This window comes from Podarcis gaigeae, assembly GCF_964106915.1.
Source record: "Podarcis gaigeae genome assembly, chromosome: 7".
Classification (NCBI taxonomy): Eukaryota; Metazoa; Chordata; class Lepidosauria; order Squamata; family Lacertidae; genus Podarcis; species Podarcis gaigeae.
In genome coordinates, this window is record NC_139683.1 from 463,254 (window position 1) to 482,914 (window position 19,661).

The window sequence follows — 19,661 nt, forward strand, 5'->3', positions numbered from 1 at the left end:
GCTCCCAGAAGGACAGCTAGGACCATCCTGCCCCACACTTGGGGGGTCATCATCCTCCAGGATAATCCTGGCGCTCACCCAGAATCCCCCTGGCCTGAGCAGACATGTGACACCAGAGGGCCAATCCCGTGCTAGGACTAGCTATGAAAGCTCTGCTTTGAGGGGTGGCAGTATAGACACCCCACCCCCAGGCACCCCCAAGCAGCTGGCCTTCAGTACCCGAGGGGGAGCTGGGGGGGTGTCTGCATTCCTGGTGGGGTTCCAGGTTAGGGGGAAGTGCCTGGAGGTGGGGGGGGGGGCGGAGGGAGAACTTCTACCAGGTTGAAGGAGAAGCACTTGCCCCAAACAGCCCCCTGGGGACTATGAGGATTCAGAGCTGGGCCACCCAAGACACTAACCACTGAACAGCACTGCCAAAGGCTGAAGAAGCCCTGCCAAGGCCTGCTCGGCTGCACCCCCAGCCTTGCACCATGAGATGAGGCGTTCTGTGCTGCAATTCCTGGCGCTCACCTGGGCTGATGGGAGCCAGAAACAAAAGCCCCCACCCAGAATGCCTCAGCACAACAAGCAGTGGAGGGAGGTGGACCCCCACTGTTTTTCAAATGGTTCTTTATGACTCTCCTAACTAGAGGCAAAAATTGCTCCAGGAGATTGTCTCCTGAAACATCCCCAGGTATCTTAAGCAAGCCAGCCAAGCCACACATTCCGGAAGAGGAGAGGAGAAAGGCAGACCTTTTTTTGCGCCCTTCCTTACCAGGAAGAGAAATGATAATTAGTCAGGCTCCAGGCATTAAACAAACCCTTTCCCCTCCCCAGTCTTTCCTCCCTATCTCAGAAGAGAGATAAAACCGAAACCACAACACTCTCTCTGTAAAAACCGAGAACTCATGGAGCTCCAAGGAAGATGAGCCTGGGGAGAGGCGTGGCCTGGAAAAGAAAGCAGCATCAGGTTAAACTGTGGAACTCTCTGCCACAGGAGGCAGCCAAAGCCACCAACCCAGATGCCTTAAAAGAGGGCACGTTTATGGAGGGGAGGACTATCCCTGGATCCCAGCCAGGAGGGAGGCTCTGCCTCCGAATCCCACTGCTGGGAAGGGCAGCTGAGCAGAGGAGGCCTCTTGTGATCCTGCTTGTGAGCTTCTTCCCGTCTGAGCTGCCCTGGGAGAACAGGATGCTGGGCTCCCTGCCCCCCCCCCCCGGCCTCATCCAGCAGGGGAAGCCCTCTCTCTTTCCCAACCCAAGAGGCTCTCGTGGCCTCAAGCAAAGCAGCTGAGGTGCGAGCCCACCCAAGACCCCATCTTGAGCAGGAGACCCCCCACGCCCCTTACGCACATGCGCGCACACACCCTCTGCACATGGACACTGGCACCCATGCATTGACAGGCACCCTCCCCCTTCGGAGCGCTCCCATGTGCATCCTTCCCCTGGCACAGCCACCCCTTCCCTGGTACAGGCTGGCCCGCGCGTGTGTGTGTCTCTATGGTCCTGCCACACAGCCAGGGGTTAGACTAGACAGCCCCTGGAGGACCCAAACTCTGGCTGCTGCAGGAGCACTTTGCTCTCCACCACCTGCCCCACCAGAGCTAGGAGCCCAGCCCCACCTGCCTCTCCCCTCGGCAGGCCATACTTCCTCCCTGCTGACTCACCCCCTGCTCTGGGGAAGGGGGCACACAGGTCCCAGAGCCCCTGGAGGGCAGCTGCCGCCAGCCGGGTTCCGTTTTGGCCCAATGAAGGGGCACAGGCAGGACCTGGCAGAGAGATGGGCAGAGGCTCCTGGCTCAGGGCTGGAGCATCCTCAAGGACAGCTCTTCCAGGTCAGGGTGGGGAAAAGACACCCCCCCCCCGTGGGTCCACTGCTGCTGCCCGTCAGTGTGGGGTCAGTTGTGGTCTGACTCTGTGCCCAAGGGAGCTCCTTCTGTCCCCAGGAGCCCAAGAGGCTCCCCCCATGTCCTGGTGGAGAGGGGGAGGCAAGGAGCCCTGGAGCCCCCCCCCCATTCCTGGGAAAGCGTGGCTAAGCCAGGCCAGGCCTCTGGACCCTGTGAGACTCTGATTCCTGTCTTCATCTCAGCAGCCAATTCCAGGCCCCTGAGGCCCCCCTCCCCCCCCAGCACAGAATGCAGCCCCCTCTCAGGTGCACCCCCTCCGCCCCCAACTGCCTCTTGACTGGGGAGCCTGACGTCAGGCTGCCTCTGCCAGGAAGTGGGGGGGAGGTGATTTAGCATCCTCCAGGGCGGCTGGGGGCTGAAGTGACAGTGCCAGCTCTGCCTGCTACTTGGCACTTTGTGGTTGCCATGGACACAGCTTCCTGGGCACCAATAGGAGGCTGGGGGGGGACACAAGCCCAGGTGAAATCAGGAGGCGCCCCACCCCCTGCCCCCCACACCCCTCCTGCACAGGGGCTTCTCGGGGCCCCAAAAGGCCTCTCTCAGCAAACTGGCCCCTTTCTGGCCAGCCTTTCCCCTGTGGATCCCACAGCCCCACTCACCCTTTCTCTGGGTCGCAAGAAGCTGCCCGCTGCCCTAGAGAAGGACTGGAGGAGGGCAGGAAGGCTGGCTGTGAGCAGCTGGACTGCTTGGCCTCAGGGCCAGGAACCAGCCCAGCAGGCCAGGCCCAGCTCCCCTAACCGGTTCCCGCCCCCGGGGGCCTGGCTTCTCCACCCTCTTCTCCCCACCCCCCAACTCCAGCACCCCCGGAGGCCTGGGAGGAAACCGCAGGGTGGGGTGGGGGCCCAGGGGGCCCCTGCCCCACAGCAGCACCCTCCCCCTGCCCAAGGGGCTCTGTTTGGAGAATGCAAAGCGCCCCATGGCTTCCCCTTTGCTTTGCCCACACAGCAGGGCCCGGAGTCTGCAGGGGGCGCCCAGCTCTGCCCCACTCTGCTGTCTGGGCACATCTGCTGCAGGCCAGGCCAGCCGAGAACGCAGACCGGCTCCCCACGACACCCACAGACAGGGCACAGTGGTGGAAGCAGCAGCAGCAGCAGAAGCCGGCCAGGGGAGGGAGGCACCGTCCTGGCATCCCTCGCCCCTGAGCCTGGCACTCTCCTGCCGCATCACAGGAAGGAAGGAGGCAGGCAGGCGGGCAAGCCGGCAGACCCCCCACCCCGACCACTCACCGTCTCCGGGTGCGCGGGTGCGTCCTGTCCCTCTGCTGCCCACGAAGCATGTCTGCCTACCTTGCCAAGGCAGCCAGGAGAGCGGGCCGGGCATGGGCAGGGAGCAGCTGGCAGGCGGCAGGCGGCATGGGGAAGGGGCGACCCTGGCGGGTCTCAGCGCCTGGCAGGCGTCACGCGGAGCCCGGCAGCAGCGCCGGCAGCGATAAGTTGGGCTCGCCTTAGCAACATGCAGCCGTTTTTGCAGCGCAGGCTCCGCCTCCCGCTCTGCCGAGCACTGCAGCTCCTGCAGGGTGTGTGTGCGCGCGTGTGTGTGTGCATGCGTGTGCGCGTGTGCATGCGCGACAGAGCCGGCGAGTGTCTATCTCGCCTCCGCACCCGCCCAGCGCCGAGCGGCCGGGCCGGCTGAATTATTAACCAGGGCACAGACTGGCAGCAGAACAGAGCCCATTCAGACCCGGACAATGGACGGAGCCCATCCGCCCGCCCCGCTGCCAGCCTCACAAACACAGAGCGCCCTGCCAAGCAGGGGGGCACAGCGCGCCCTCCCTCCTCGCCTGCCCACCCCGAGGCAGCTATCCTGCCCCCAGGGTCCCTGGCCTGCTGGCAGCGGGGGCGCCGGGCGAGGCCCGCAGGCCTCCCCACTGGGACCCCCATCTCCCCCAGGGTGGGGCAGGCAAGGAATTCTGCACCTCTGCCAGGCAAGGGCAGCTCTCTGACCTCGGCTGGCCTGACCCACAAGCACAGGGATATCCGGGGCCTCTGAACACACAAACGCGGGGCAACGTCGCCTTCCACGGAAAAACAAAATGAATAAATAGACCGCGTACTTAGGGGAATATCGAGAGCCCCCTCTTCCCCCCCCCTCCACCTTCAGCCCCTGCCCAGCCCGCCTGAGGATGTGGTTAGAGGAAAGTAACGGCAGCCCTGGGGGGGGGGCACGGAAAATAAAAGGAAGTTGGGGGTCGCGCACCCCATTTCCTCTGCCCTTGGGGAGCCCCGCTCAGATCACACCACGCGGCTTCATTTGCACCTGGCCTTCTTGCTGTCCAATTCCTGATTCCCCTTTTGCCTGCCCTCCCACTGTGGGGCTGGGGGCAGAGGACCCCCACCCTAACTGCTATGCCCCGCTCTGAAGAGAGAAGCCCCGGCCTCGCCCGCACCCCATACAAACACACCCCACTGCTGCCCCCACATCTCCTGCTCGCCTTCCGCCAGGCGGAGACTGCAGGCAGCTGGGAGCCCCACCCTCGTTCCCCACAAGCCCGGGGAAACTCCGCGCCCCACCCAGGAGGAGCTCGGGCGAAGCCAAGGAGGCGCCGCTGCTCTCTGCCCCCCCCCCCCCAAGCAGGGCTCGAAACGGAGCCTCGCCTCTCCTCCAGCGCGAAGCTTCTGCCGGTTGGAGAGACCGTCCGCTTGACCCTCTTCTTCGTGGGTAACATGGGGAGATTGGGGGGGGGGTGACACTTGTGTTTTCTGCCCTGAGACACAATGTGCCACGTAGGCCGGGGAGCGGGGTTCTCTGCAAAGTGGCCCCTTCGCTTCTCGGTGGAGGGGTGCCCAAAACGAAAGGAAGCCACCCATGGGAGTCACCTGGGGCGGGCAAGAAGGACCCAATCCTCCAGGCGCAGGACCCCACTCCCAGGGCAGCTACAGACCCCCAGCCCCTGGCTCCCCAGTGCTATTAAGAGCCGCACAACAGTCAGGCATTCAGCTGGTGCAGCCTCCGAAAGCCAGGAGACACACTGGTGGAGAAACAGCTGCTTAGTGCCTGCCTGTCACACCCCAGCTAAAAGTTCAGGAGCCCCCCCCCCAGCAAGAAATAAAAGTGGCGGAAGAGGCTGCGAGGTCTGGGGCCTCTGCTTGTGAGCTGGGCACTCCACAAGCAGGTGGCAGGGAGTCCCGCAGGCCATAACAGCAAGCCCTGAAGCCCAGAGATGGGCAGAGGTCTTGGAAGCAGGCACTTTATCCTAGTCCCGCTTGGAGATGCCGAGGGGGGGGGGGGGTTGAACCTGGGTCATCCTGCATGCCAAGCAGACGCTCTACCACACAGCTACTTCCCTCCCCTTATTTGTGGTCCTTATAAAGACTGGTCAGAGGGCCTGTTTCTGATGCAAGAAGGGCCCCATGCAGCCAGGCAAGAGCTGGCCCTGGGAGCAGAGGAGCCCACTCCACTGGAAGAAGGTGGCACCCACAGCTCCCCCCCCCAGCCCCCACTGCGCTACCTACAGGCCTCCTGAAGCAGCAGCAGCAGCAGGAAGAGAACGCCAGGCAGCGGCGGGTGAAGGTCGGCTGCATGTGAGCCCCAGGATGGAGCCAGGGCCCCCAAGTGGCTCTTCGTGGGCAGCGTGGGTCTTGCCGGACGCAGCAAGCGGCCCAGGCTTAAATGGCAGGGGCAGCGGGGGCGGAGGAGGAGCAGAGGAAAGGCCTTTTCCTGCCCACCACCCGCGTGGTGCCCTGTGGATCTGGCACAGAGAACAAGGCCAGGCTGTCCAGAGCCCCAGCAGCCCCACCCAAGGCCCCGGGGAAGGCGCTCAGCACCGCTTCCTGGCGGACATTGCTTCAGAGCCAGTGTGGTGTAGTGGTTAAGAGCGGTGGACTCGTAATCTGGGGAACCGGGTTCGCGTCTCGGCTCCTCCACCTGCAGCTGCTGGGTGACCTTGGACCAGTCACACTTCTCTGAAGTCTCTCAGCCCCACTCACCTCCCAGAGTGTTTGTTGTGGGGGAGGAAGGGAAAGGAGAGTGTGAGCCGCTTTGAGACTCCTTAAAGGGAGTGAAAGGCGGGATATCAAATCCAAACTCTTCTTCTCTTCTTCTTCTTCATAGAACCAGAGAAGGGTAGAGCTGGACGGGACCCCCGGCGGTCATCTAGTCCAGCCCCCTGCAAGACAGGAATCGCAATGGAAGCATCCCTGATGGAGGGCCACCCAAACACTGCTAAAAAGGAGGTTCCCCAGAGCAGGGGAACGGCAGGCAGAAGGTCCCAGGTTCAGTCCCCAACAGCCTCTCACCTACATAGTTGGGGTTGGACTAGATGACCCTCGGGTCCCTTCCACCTACGGTTCTGTGGTTCTTTTGTCTCCGAGTCGGGCTGGGAATCTCCCCTGCCCAAGACCCCAGAGAGCCATTTCTGCAGACAAAACTGAGCAAGGCGGACCAATCGCAGCTTCCAGGCCCCCTGCCTGAAACCCTGGACTAGACAGACCAGCGGCCTGACTCTGTATAAAGCACCTTCTTCCTATGCTCCAGGGACAGAGATGGAGAAGGGCTGTTGGGAAATGGCAGCACCCAGAGACAATCCATGAAAGGATGAGTCCTAGGCAGGCGTCATCCTGTGGCACTCACCGCCACAAGGCGGCTGCAGGGACTCAGCTACATTAGTAAAGAAACAACAATTTGGATGCGCTATAAACGTGCAACACCAGATGTCGCCAGAGAGCAGGAAATTTTTATACACATTTTTATATAGGGGTTTGTTTGTTTGTTGTTATAACCATCTAATTTCTGACTTATTTATAGTGGGGGTTTTCCCCTGTGTGTAGCTCCACATCAGGAACAGTGCACATTGACCTATAGAGTTTCACAACTGGCCAAACAGCCCCAGCCCAGAGGAAGGGGTCAAAGTGTTCAGGCTCCGCTGCCAAACCCCCATGGATTGCGCATGGGACAGTTGTGGTGGGTCCCCCTGGAGAGACTCCTTAGGGAGCCGGGAGCATCTGTGCTCACCAGCAGCCCCCCTCAGATAACAAGCCTCTGCGTGCCTTTCTCTCAGAGGCAGGAGTGAGGTAGAAGAAGGAGCCTTTGCAGGATCCGGGCCTCTTGGGTCCCCTCTTCTCCCCCCTGGGATGCCCCGGGTCCTCAATGTGGCGCATGTGGGCACCTGGCGCCTTCAAACATCCTCCTTGGCATCTGCCAAGCCACTCTGTCCCTCCCAGGTGTTTTTTGTTATTATTATAGAAGGTGGCTTTCGGATTCTTCACATTTATTTGTTTGGTTAGGGGGAGTTGCCTGCTTCGTTTGTTTGCTTTGAGTTGTGTTTTATTCGTTAGAGAATATTAGGAGACGTCTTGCCTGTTGTGCTTTTCTGGGGGGGAATTCGGAGCACCAGATTCTCTTCTTTCAAATGAGAATTTTGCAGAATCCTTTACAGTTGCGTAGCTTTCCAAATGTGTCCAGAAAATTTGGGGGACCCCTCTGGTTTGCTCTGGTGCCCAGTTCTGTCCCCCCCCCCCGGCCTCTTGCCTCTCCAGGGATCATAGCCTCCCTGGGAGAGACGGGGGGGGGCCTCTCCCTTGGCACAGGTTGGAAAAGTGCTGCATGCATCCTTCACCCTCCGGCCATTGATTGATTGATTGATTGATTGCATTTGTTTATTTCGCCCAGCAGCTCAAGGTGGCATATACATGGTTCTCCCCCTCCTCACTGAATCTGCACAACAACAACCCTGTGAGGTAGAGCAAGCCGAGAGGCAGTGACGGGTCCAGGATGGGCTTCATGGCTGAGTGGGGAGGACTTGAACCCAGGTCTCTCCCAGCTCCCAGGCCAACATGCCAACCATTGCACCGCCACTGGCTCTCAAACAGGGTTTTGGAAGGGCTCATCCTGCAAGCCTCTCCCATCACTCGCCTCATCTTCAGAGATGGAATATTTTGCAATAGGAAGGCCAGTGGGAGAGGCCTCTGCTGCCCCGGGCTGCCTTTGCAACCCAAACCTTTGCATCCCAAATGTTCAAAGCGGTTTGCAAATAACATTCAGCAATAAGTAACATATCCACCCACAATAAGCCCTTGAACTGGATCAACATAAAACACACCTCTTCCTTTTCCTCCCAGGAAAGGAAGCTGAGCAGAAACTCTCCACCTGCCCCCGGACGGCCCACAGCTCCCAGGTGCCCCCCCCCCCCGGGGCCTGGCCTGTGGCGAAAGGATCCAGCCAGGAGAAGCCCCCTCGGGAGTTCATGGTGGTGTTGGCAGCAGCAGCAGAGGCTCCTCAGAGCAGCCAACCAGCACCTCCCATGCCAGGTGCAAGGCGGGTGCAGAGATCACCCTGTGCTGGCATGGGGGGGCAGCTGAGCTGGGCCTGAGCAGCAGGTGCAAAGCGGGGAGAGGCACCCTCTGGGCTTCCACCTAGCCGGGCACACCCTGACCGTCCTCACCTGCTGCTTTGTTGCTGCCAGGGGCGCAGAGTCCGGCCCGGAGGCTGCTGCCTGCTCCTTCCTCTGACTGGGTGGCGGCTTTCCCTTGGCACTCTTCTTCCGGCGCTTCTGGAGGTGGCAGACAAAAAGAAGGAGGTCTGGGGACCTGCAAGCACCCCTGAGACGCAGCCGCACCCCCTGCCCTCCAGTGCCCCCAGGGGGCAGAGGCCGGAAGGGGCGCAGGGTGGCTGCGTGCCAGCCGGCCGTGGACGTCTTTCTCTTCCCTCTCCTCCTCCTCCTCCTTCCGCAACCAAGAGCCTTCTGTTCTCGCTGGCATGGTGAGGAGGCGAAGTGAGTGCCCTTGTCAAGTGCCCAGACAATGGGGGCCTTGAGGGCTCCCTGCCTGCCCCCTATCACGTGAAGGAGGACCCTCCCCTGCCCCGCCTGCAGCCCCCACAGCAGGGCAGCAGCAGGCTCCGAGATGCTTCGGGGAAGGTTTGGGGCTGGCAGGGAAAAGGAGAGGCCACTAGCCAACAGGGCCAGAAGGCAAGATTATGCTTATTACCCCTTCCATCTGGCTGGGTAAGGTGTGGGGCCCAGGAGTCTGCAGGAGAGGCGGCAAAGCCTGGGGGTCAGGGGAGCCCCAGCAGGGAGCTCTAGGGTGGGCTGGGGGAGCGCAAAACAGACCCAGGCCGGGACTCACCTCGGAGGTTGTCTGGGTCTTGCTTCCTCCCAGCTGCTGACCTGGGGGGAGAGAGTGGGGGGCAGAGAGTTAGGCCAGCAGTGGAGAGAAAAGAGAACTGCCCCACTCCAAGCCAGAGGGCAGGATGGAAGGCAGGGCCAGCTGGATCAGGCCCGTGGCGCAGCAGGCCCAGCATCCTGTTCCCACAGTGGCTGTGCAGTTGCCCATTATGGGAAGCGGGGCAAATAGCAGACACAGAAAAAGGAGAGGGACAAGATGCTACCTGATTATCCACCAGACAAAGCAGCCTGTGGAACAGAAGGCCACAGGAAATCAGCTGCCACTTCAGGAAGGCCTCGGAAATAGGGCTAAGGTGGTTGCTCTTCTGGATTCTGCTCCAGAATACTTTCTCCAAAACCGACACAACCTCGTTTGCTCCTGTGCTTCACCATAAACCACCCCAGACATCTTTAATAAAGGGCAGTAGAAATTGCCCAGAGCGCCCATCTAGTCCAGCATCCTGTTCCCACAGTGGCCAGGCAGATGCCCCACAGGCAGCAGGGGATGGTGGCACCCTCAATATGGGTGGGGGCTCAGCCCCCTGCCCCGAAATATTGAAGGGACTGAAGCCCCTTCTGCCCCCTATCACCGGCATCCCTGCTAGTAGCCTTCAATAGCCCTCTCCTCCATGAATTTGTCTCATAATCCTTTAGCGCAGTTAAGCTATGGAACTCACTCCCACTTGAGCGCTTGTGCTTGAATCCTGCTTGCACCTGTGAGAACAGGAGGCTGGACAAGATGGGACATTGGCCTGATCCAGCCATCTCTTGTGATGTTCTTACGGGTCCAGAGGGCTATTCCCCATGACCCCAACGTCTCGTTCCTGGTCGATCACCCCTTCAGAGCCCATGAGAGTATTTGGGAAGTGAATTCTCACGTGCCTCTCACGTACACTTTCTTGCATGGACTCACATTTGCCGTTTGGACGGCCATTCTGTCTCTGTGTTGCTCTGCATCAACATCGAGTTTTGACCTTGGATGAACTAACCCCAAATTCCTTCCAAATTGCAATATTGGGAGGGGTGTCAGGGAGCGGAGAGGAACTAAGAGAAGCCCTTCCGCATCTGGGCCAGAGGTCCATTGGGCGCAGCCTCGTGTTCCCACAGGGACCTCTTCTGCCTCTCGCTCCTCAGAAATCACCTTAAACCAGCTGCATGCTTTAAGCCAGCAAATAATGGGAAGAATAATAATAATAATAATAATAATAATAATAATAATAATAATAATAATAAGCCACAGCCCTTATTTTCCTGAAGAGAGACACTGGCAAAAGGTCAAAGGAGGGAGAAGATTGCTGCATTAGCTGGGGCATTATGGGATGGCAGCGTGGTCCAGTGAGGTGAGCTCCGTCTCACTGAAAGGCTGTGGCTAAGTCACATCTGTGAAATGGGCGCAACAGCGATGCTACATGTTAGACCAGCACAGGGAGCCAAGCCTCCAAGCCCTTTGGAGTCAGGAAGAGAATCTTGCTCACAGGAACTGCCTTGCAGGGGCAAAGGGAGGGCAGAGGGAGTGTGCCCCATATTACTCACCCCCCCCAGTTCACTTTGAAGGGAGATAGATAAATGCATCACATCCAAGTATTATGATAAATAACCCCCCCTCCAAAGCTGCAACAGACACCCCAAGAAATGGGCTCAATGCCCCAGAATCCCTCTGCCTCCTGCTGCCCCTCCACCTGCCCCCTGCAAGCGAGAGGAGGGGGTCAGGCCCAGAGCATCTCCCTCCCTCCTGCAGCCCCTTGGAAGGGCTCCCTGCCTGGCAAGGATGCCCTGCGTGCCCACGGGGGGCTGGATGGGCAGCCCTGGCACCTACCTGCCCAGAGGCTGGGGGGCTGGCGTCCCCGCAGGGAGCAAAGCAGGAAGAGAGCCCAGACTCCCAGGGAGCCCAGCACCAGGGAAGCTACCCAGGCGACGCGCAGCCAGGCAGGATCGCTCAGTGCCCATGGGCTCAGGGAGGCCATACTCAGCCCGCCGTGCCACGCCAGCCGCTGCCTTTGGTGCGAGAGGGAGGGAGGGAGGGAGGAAGGAAGGAGGGTGTGCCGGCAGCAGCAGCGGCCCCGTTAACCCTCGCCGGCCTGTCCGCGGCCCAGATGGGTTCCAGATGTGCACGGCCCCGTCCGCTGCCTCCCTCCCCACAGCTGGGCCGCTCCTGGTGAGTCAGACGGGCAGGGCGGGCCCTTAACCCTCAGTGGGAACACAGGCCCTGCCAGGGCTGACGGGGCCAGGAGTCCTGAGGGGCCACAGAGGACCCCCTTCTCCTCCCCACACCCCTGGAAGTGGAGGACAACAACTTCAGGGCTTTCGAGGACGAGGAAAGCGGGTCTCTGGCCCCAGGCCTGGCTCATATACAAGCATGGCTTATTGCCCCCTTGCCTAGTTGCTCCAATGCCCCCCTCCCCCAGCAGGGGGCTGTGCCAAGAAAGGGCCTGGGAGTCTCAGAGCCCCCTCCGGGGCAAGACTTTCAGCTCCAGCTGAGGGCCAAGGAGGCATTTTGCGCTCCTTTTGAGGTGGAGAGGCCACCTTTCAGGGATGCTTTAGTTGCAGTTCCTGCATTGCCGGGGGTTGGGCTAGATGACCCCTGGGACCCCTTCCAGCTCTACAGTTCTGTGATTCTATGATTTATTCTGATCGTCCTCCTCCTCCCCCCTTTCTTTTCAGCTGCCTCTAGATTCAGCTTTTTAAACTAAAGCAAGATGTATTTTTGGAAACGCAGGGTGGGCTGACTCATGTTGCCTCTGACGCTCAGTTCTGCCTTCGCCCAGAAAGAGGGGCAGCCCCAGTCCCCACGGAGGCCCCTGTGGCTTCCCCTGCTCGGACTCTGGAAGCACGTCCCGGAGGCAGGAGGGGCTGTGGGGCCACCCCCAAGGGAAGGGCAGCCTTTGCCACATGGCATCATGCTGCTGGATCAGGCCAAATGGGCCCCAGCCAGAAGCAGCAACGGGAACTCCTGGGCAGGATCCGAGCACAAGAGCAGCCGCAGCTGGGGGTCAGAAGCAGAGGAGAGCCATCAGGGCTGGCAGGCATCCTTGGTAGCCACCCCACCCCCCCTGGAAAGGAGACGGTGGCATTTGGGGATCCTTCCTCTGCAGATCAGCACAGCCTCTCTGCAGAGAGGAACACAGCCTGTCAAGGAAAATGCTCAGCTCCAGTTCCCTTCTGGACATTTCTGCATGCAGGATTCGCCCCCTGCCTTTTGAGGGCTCCAACTTGCCAGGGCAAACTGGGCCCCTTGATTCTGCAGCACACCTATTATTATTATTATTATTATTATTATTATTATTATTATATTATATATTATATTATTATCTTGTACCCCACCCAGCCTCTCTAAACGGGTTGTGTCTAATCACTTCACAAGTAGCCCAGGGGCCCCATAGTGGGTCCAAAAGAAAAGGCTTCCCTGTTTAGGGAAGTTTTTAATGTTTGAAGTTTTATTCTGCTTTTAATCCTCTTTTGGGAGGTGTCCAGAGTGGCTGGGGAAACTCAGCCAGGGAGGCGGGTATAAATATAATAATAATAATAATAATAATAATAATAATAATAATAATAATTAGCTCCCTGCCTCGCCCTTCCGTGAACCACTTCCCATTTCACCAAAATCAATTGGACCCCTGAGCCAGGACTCCTCGTGGGCAACTGAGGTCAGCCAAGATCTATAGCTGGAGGGCAGCATCCCGTCCCCTGGCTGGAAGCAGCTGCCCTGGGGGGAAAGGAGTCCAGCAGCAGCAAGCAGGCAGCCCTGTTTCACCAGCTGAACTGCTCCCCCCACCCCACCTAGAAGCCGCCAGTGCTACCTACCCTGGGAGGAAGAGGAGTCGAGATGCAGGGTGATCTTCTTGGAGTTTGCTAACACCCAGATTTGAACTGTGAGGTGCCTCACAGCAGGAGACTCGTCTGCTTGGGAGTGGGAGTCATTGTGTGCCTTCTCCTCCCTCTCCACCCTTTTTCCTTTTGTGCTGTGTCTTTTAGACTGTAGGCATAGGGGGGGCAGGACTGCCTTTTTACCGATCTCTGGGGGCTGCTCTGGGAGCCTTTATTTTTTTGCTGAAAAATGGGATGCAAATTGCTTCAATAAATAAAACTTCAAAAACACCTTCAGCTTGGGATGTCACAACGTGAAAAAGAGCACCAGAGGCTGTTATGCAAGCTCTCTGGTGACGCAGAAGTCTTTGGGGGAAATTAGGAAGGAGAATGGAAGAGGCCTCTGAGCTAAGAGCCAGCCTCTCTCTTCTGCCTGGAGAGAACCTCCAGAGCTTTCTTGGATGCAGCACGGATGGCCTGGCCACGATCCAGAGCGAGCGGACAGGCTCAGGCAGCACGTGCAAAGTGTGGGGAGGGCAGAGGGGCCCCCAGCCCCCATTCCCTCTCAGCTCACCAGCCCCTGCCCTCTGCTGCAGGACAGGCAGGTCTTGGGGGGGGGGGGCACGGTTGTGTTGGTGTCTCTACATGGACTGGCGGGAGGGAGGGGGGGGCCTTTGCCTCCAAAGGTCTTCCTACAAAGGGGGGCCAGCTAGCGCAGCCTCTTCTGGGAAGCTCCAAGCAGAACCTGAGTGCAACAGGTCAACCTGTCCTTCTGATTCCCAGGTTCCATTATTCATTGGCCTCCTGCCACTGCCGTTGTGGCTCTTGGCTAGGGACAGCCTCATCGCCCCTTAATTTAGGACATGCTGGCACCAGCCCCGTTGGCAGACCTGTTCTGTGCTCCAAAGATGTCTGCATGACATGAAGGCTGGCAACGTCCACCCCACTGTGGACCCCAGCACCTAGTCAGGTCCTGAATCCACAGCAGTGACTAGAGGAGGAATAGATGATGGGGGGAGCGCAGAGAGAAGTGTTGCAGGAATTTATGGATAGGTTGGGGGGGTTGCCCTTCCAGCAGATATCAGGCACATGCAGCCCACTACCAAAATCAAAACCATCCCTTTTGCGATTTGTCCCCACAAAACACTTCATCACAGTTTCTTCCTATCTATGCAAAGAGCCTTTGCTGCATGATACCAAATGTAAGAATTCACTGATAAATGTACCTATGTACTGGCTCACTGGGAAAAATTCCTATAGACCTGTGAGCTCAGCTCCTCAGCAGCCCCTCTGCCTGAGTGATAATCCCTGGCCTCCTGATACCTGAGGGCCAGACAGGTAGCCATGCCAGAAATAACAAACCCAGATGAAGGCAAAAGGGTGGGATTAGCTTGGCTAGGAAACAGGGAAATGTGAATATCTCTTTTGCTACACTCCATGGGTGTTTGGTGGAGGGCAAGGGGAACCATGGGGCAGGGTCCAGGATGCTCAGATTACTGCCCCCAGACCTCCCCTTTCATGATGTCACCATGATGTATGAGTGGTGTAGTTGGGGGGGTGTAACATGGGGATTAGCAGCTAATAAAAGTCTGGGGATCTTTTGTTTGGGGCTCCCATCTTGTTCCACCTGGTGGCAGGTGGGAGTCCTGTCATGACAGTCTTCAATCAAGACCAAGCCGACTGGCTGCTGTTTTGCTCTGGGATTCCTGGCTGGTGTCCTTGTTCTTTTTGTCCAAGGGAGCCCTCAGATTTCTCCATTAACAGAAGAAAGGCCCCTTGGCATCTGCAGCAGCACAACTGGATGCCCTTGTCTGCCCCGGCTGCAACAGAACATGTCTCTCCTGCATCGGTCTCTACAGCCCCAGCAACCTTCCAGCAGTCTGACTTCACCCCCAAAGGCGCCGTCTCCGCTGTTTCCCAAGACAGACAGATACTAACCAACTTTTTAAATGCCACCCAAGTCAGTGATCACCTCTGCCTCCTTCCTGCAGGAGCAAGAAGTCCTTTTCTTTGATCTGTCCCCACAAAGCTCTAGTGCTCTGAGAGAGGGAGAAAAACTTGTCTCCCTCCCCTTTCTCCAGGCCAGGCATAGTTTGAAACTTCTGCCTCTAACACCTCTTTTCTCTAAACTAAACAGTCTCAAGTGCTGCAACTTTCTTCAAGCGGAGCTGCTCCCAAACCCTGGGACATTTTGGCTGCCCTTTGCTGAACCTTTTCCAATTCTTCAATATCCTTTTTGAGGCGAGGCGCCCAGAACGGGACGCAGTGTTCCAAATGCGCTCTAGACTTGTATAGCAGCATTACCATACGGGCAGTTTTGTTTTCGGATCCTTGCAAAGAATTCTCCTTCCCTTTGAGTTCCACCCTCCTGGTGCTCAGCCCCGGTTAGCTGGGGCAGCTGCTTGGCGAGAGAAGCCCCCAAGGAGGGGGGGGAGAGAAAGGCCGGAGGGCCGGAGGAGGGAGAGGCGGGGGCTGCCCCACGTGGCTGGGGGGCATGAAAGATCTCCTGGTGGGCACCGCCTAGCAGCTTCTGAAAACAGCTAGAGCACCAAACTGAGGGAGGGACTGATTATATTCCCCTGTGTGGGCAGGCTCCCTGCCTTGCCCGGGGTTGGACTAGATGACCCGCGGGGTCCCTTCCAACTCTCCAGTCCTCCGAGTCTCGGGTTCTTGGCTACTTTCCCCATCGGGCTCCCGGCCCGCCCTTCTCGCTGCCGGGAAAGTGCGGGGGGGGGAGGGGCGAGGGCGCGCGCCCGATTCGGAAAGCGAAAGTGATCCTGGCCTCCCGCGGCGCCGAGGGGCGGCTGCTGCTGCCACCTAGAGGCCGAGCCAGGAAGCGCAGCAGCCCGCCAGGAGGAGCCGGCTGCGGCCCCGGGGTGGCCCGACTGGCCCCCGCCTGGCTCCCAGGGCGGGGAGGGGGCAAAAGGGAGCAAGTGGAGGAGGATCGCGGCTGGGGGGGCGCTTTCTGGGGTGGGAGGGGCCTTGGGGTGCCCCGCAGCCTGGTGCCCGCTGGTGGCCACGACTGGACCTAATGGTCAGGGGTCCCTTTACCCTTACATGTAATAAAGCAGTCCACAAGCTTCAGCCATGGAGAGGTGTGCATTGCTGCAAAGGCATTGCCCTCTTTGCATCTGCTCCCCGTTTGCTTCCGGCCCCATATCAAGGTCGCAGACCTTTCAAGCAGAGGCTGGGGAGCCTTCAGCCCGTCCACGATGGCTGGACTGCAAGTCCCATGACCCCAGACCATTGGGAGTCCAGGAACATCTGGAGGACCCCACCCCACCTGGAAGTTTTCCGGGGGTCTGGTGTCTCTGGGCTCTCTTTCTGCCCCTCCACATCCAGGGCCCCAAGACCAGGAGAGGCAAAAGGGCTTCGCTCAGGCAGCCCCTCCTGAGAAAGTCCCCTCCTCTTTTCAGAAAAAGAAAACAAAAGAGGGGTGTTTTTTATGGCAGAAGGCCTTCAGCTTACTGGAATCAAACGGAGGCAATTCTTAAATTTCTTTACTGGCCCTTACACTGCAAAGCTTTGCAGATTATTGTCATTGATTTATATTTTGACTGCAGGCGAAGGCGGCTGGAATGGACGTTTCTACAGGAGCAAAGGCCTGATGTCCCTGCAGAGGAAGCTCTCCCTGGAGGGAGATGTGGAAGCTGAGAAGCAGCTGGGCATGGACTGGAAGCGTGGCCGCCCAAGGGGGGGCTCTCCTTCTCCCAAACTCTGCTGCCTCCACAGGGCTTTGTTGTGCTCCCCACCTTCTGTTCCCTCCTGCTTGGAGTAAGTTGGCAGCCACTAAGTTTGTGGGTAGCAGTGCCCCCCACTCAGAGGCTGGCACGGTTGGCCCCTGCCAAGGGCACAGGCCCAGAGATTTTGCCAAGGGCACAAGGGAGCCGAGGTACGTCTATGCTTAAAGTTGAGGCGTCTCTCCTGGTCCCCGTCCTTTCAGGCTCAGAACCCGGGAGGGGGGGGAGTTTCACAGAGCCCTCACTGAGGGGGCTGCCCTTGCTCCTGGAGACAACCACTCACCCCCTTTTGGGGGTTCCATTCTGGGGGGGGCATTTCAGAGGAGCAGAGGCGCTGGGAGCCAAGTTCATCTGGGGCAAAGAATGAGCACAGCTCCCCCTGCATCCCCCCCCCATTTCGGACATGCTGTGCTTGGGGGGTGGGGAGAGGCCTTTGCATCCAAGACTTGGGGCACCATCAGAGGCCAAGTTGTTAACAAGCTCCCATTGTCCTTTCTTCCTATAAGAAGTTGGCATGTGGAGCTGCCTGGCAAGAAAGTGAAACCACATTGGCTTAGGTGCCCCTTCCCCCCAGTGCCCAGCCGCTGCCAGTTGGCTCAGGAGGGAGCTTGGCCTCTGGGGCCCTGAGCAAGTGGCCCCCTCGTGGGCTCTGCAAGGCCACAGCAGAACAGACCAGCCAGTCCCAAAGTCCAAGCCTGGCTGGAATGAGGGTGAGCATTTCTGCCATGTGGGGAGAAACTGCCCTAGCTGGTTTGGTACCTTATTCTGCATATACTCAAGTCAAGGGCAAAACAGTGGTTGGTGGCATCAGGTGAATATTCAGCCACAGAAGTGGGCATTTTTGCAAAGCTCTGCTTTTCGCCTCCTATGAAGGCTCCCACTGCCCACTGACCTGGCAGGGGCAAGAGCATGAGGCATCGGGAGCACCGTTGAGCCAGGGCCACCCCTGATCTTGCCTGGCACAACTTCTGCTACAGCACAGGGTAGGGGCACACTCCTTGCCCCCCCCCCCCCGCCGAGTAGCAGCACCACCAGCCCTGGCTGGCTGAGGAAGGGCTGCAGCACGCAAAGGGTTAAGCCCCAGCCTCCCGGCCGCTCCCTCCTCTGCCATGGAAAAACTGCCTCAAACAAACCCTTTTCATTACATGAAAAGCAGCTTCTGCTCCCAAACCGCAGCCCTGGCACCGCCCCATAGCGGCCCCTTTGATCTGGTGGGGCTGCAGCTTCCAGGGAACAGGACCCCCCAGGGAGGGAGAAAGGGGCCCTTATCCGCACCCACATGCATTACATTGGAGGGAGAGGCAGCTGAAGCCTTTTTTTTGCAGGGGAGCATTTCACTCAAGCTTAACTGGGCCCCCCAGAAGCCTTTGGCCCACCGCCATGGGTCTCCCCCAACCCCAAGTTTGTGATGCCCCTCCTCTCCCCACAGCACCCATAAAAAGCCACAGGTCACCCTGTGAGCCCATCACTAAGCTGGGGGGGGGGTCCTCTGCCTCATAAACACCTGGGAAATGCTTCCTTTGCACTGGGGGCAACAGAGCCCTAACCCCCCCCCCCCAAGGCTCTCTCCTCCCATTACCTCCAAGGCTCAGATCCATTTTCTCCAGGGAGAAAAAAAGACCTCAAAACATCTGATCTGTCAGAGCAAACACACAACACACACAGAGAGACTTTCACCACCAACACAGTTGTTTTTCTCCTGTTCGGAACATTCTGCCCCCCCCCCCCCGCAAGTTGTTCCCCAAGTAATGAGCAATCGGGGAAGAATGGGCCGCAGGGAGCTGGCGCTTCCAGAAGAGCCACAGAAAGGGCCGGAAATACCTCTTGTGCAGGAACTGCCAGCTTCTCTGCCCCCCCGCCCCCCCCAGCCCTGCCCCAAAGCAGCCAGCTTCCTCACACGCACACACACACGCACACACACACCCCTCTCTGGCACCAACCGGCCAAGGTGGGCACGACAAGAGCACCCCCTTGTGGTGCGCGAAGGAACGGGAACTCCTGCTGGCCAGAGAAGGTGCCCAGTTCATCTCTGCAGCACCAGGAGGGAGGAGCCCCCAGCCCCCGCCCCAGGCCCAGGAGGAAGCGCCTGCTGGATCAGGCCCAGGGCCCATCCAGTCCAGCATCCTCAAGGGGGCCAAGCAGGTGCCCATTATGAGGAGCCAGCAAGCAGGATTCGAACACAGAGCCCCCCTCTCATCCTCTGGCTTCTGATCTCCCTCGGAAACCATCCAAGTTGGGGGCAAGTTCCCTGGTTTGAGTTCTTCTGTTCACACTCTGCAGTGAATGGAAAAAGCTTTCTCCGTTTCCGTGGTCTCTCTCCGAGGCCAAGCAGAGCCAGGAGCCCCTTCTATGCTCACGGAGGAAGAGGAGATGGCGAGGAGATGATAGAGATGGAGATAGCTTGTTTTCTTTTGTTCTGGAGTGTTACGGAAATTACGGGGGGGGGGGGCATATCTTTAAATTTGTTAAATGTTACAAATATTATGCATAAATGACTTGACAGCTCAGGGTAGTTACCTAGCTTTAAAAATCACATAAAACCAACTCCTTTGCCAGTTTCCTTCATTTCACCAATTTGCTTCATTGGCCAAGGACTTGGAAACCACTTGGTCCCGCCATAATCCCCTCAAGCGGGAGGTCACATGCTCACAGGAAGGGACTCATAGGAGGTGGCAGACGAGGCAAACCCAAGTTCTATTGTCCTTTGTAGTAGGTGCTTAGAATGTTCTTCCCAATACATATCCTGTGTCCCCAACACATTCCTCCTATGTTAATCATGTATGACCCTCCCCTTTTCTGAATAAGCAATGTTGCTGTACGAACTGTATTCTGGGATGTGGTGGGAAACTTTTAAAAGTCCTTGTCACCCCATCCTCGGGGTTCAAAATTCCTCTTTGAACCTGTTGCGCAATAAACTTTGGTCTACAGCTATTTGCTCTGGTTGGTGGCTGGACTCCTTCCTTTATTCCGCAGGGACCTGCAGGCTCTACCTGATGAGCTGAGCAGCCTCGCACCTAGATTTTTCCGTAACAGGAGGGAAGGACTCGAACCCATGGCTTAAAATTACAAGAAAGGAGATCCTGACTAAACTTTTGAAAGGACTTTCTGAGGACAAGAGCTGTTCAGCAGTGG

General features: G+C 58.3%; 1 protein-coding gene across 6 annotated transcripts in view; it reads right to left on the reverse strand.

Moving 5' to 3' along the window:
• PLEC (plectin) overlaps positions 1–10,964 on the reverse strand; it is a gene marked incomplete at its 5' end in the record, with an annotated part of 114,721 nt that extends 103,757 nt beyond the window's left edge. For 3 of the 6 annotated variants that reach the window (XM_083748852.1, XM_083748854.1, XM_083748845.1), the window contains 3 exons: positions 8,266–8,373; positions 8,948–8,988; positions 10,802–10,964. In XM_083748852.1, coding sequence (XP_083604978.1) covers positions 8,266–8,373; positions 8,948–8,988; positions 10,802–10,949 — 297 coding nt within the window. Of the gene's footprint in view, positions 1–3,112; positions 3,263–5,338; positions 5,498–8,265; positions 8,374–8,947; positions 8,989–10,801 lie in introns of those variants that run through there. The other 3 variants (XM_083748856.1, XM_083748855.1, XM_083748850.1) reach the window with 3 other exon arrangements.
• Positions 10,965–19,661: the final 8,697 nt, after the last annotated feature.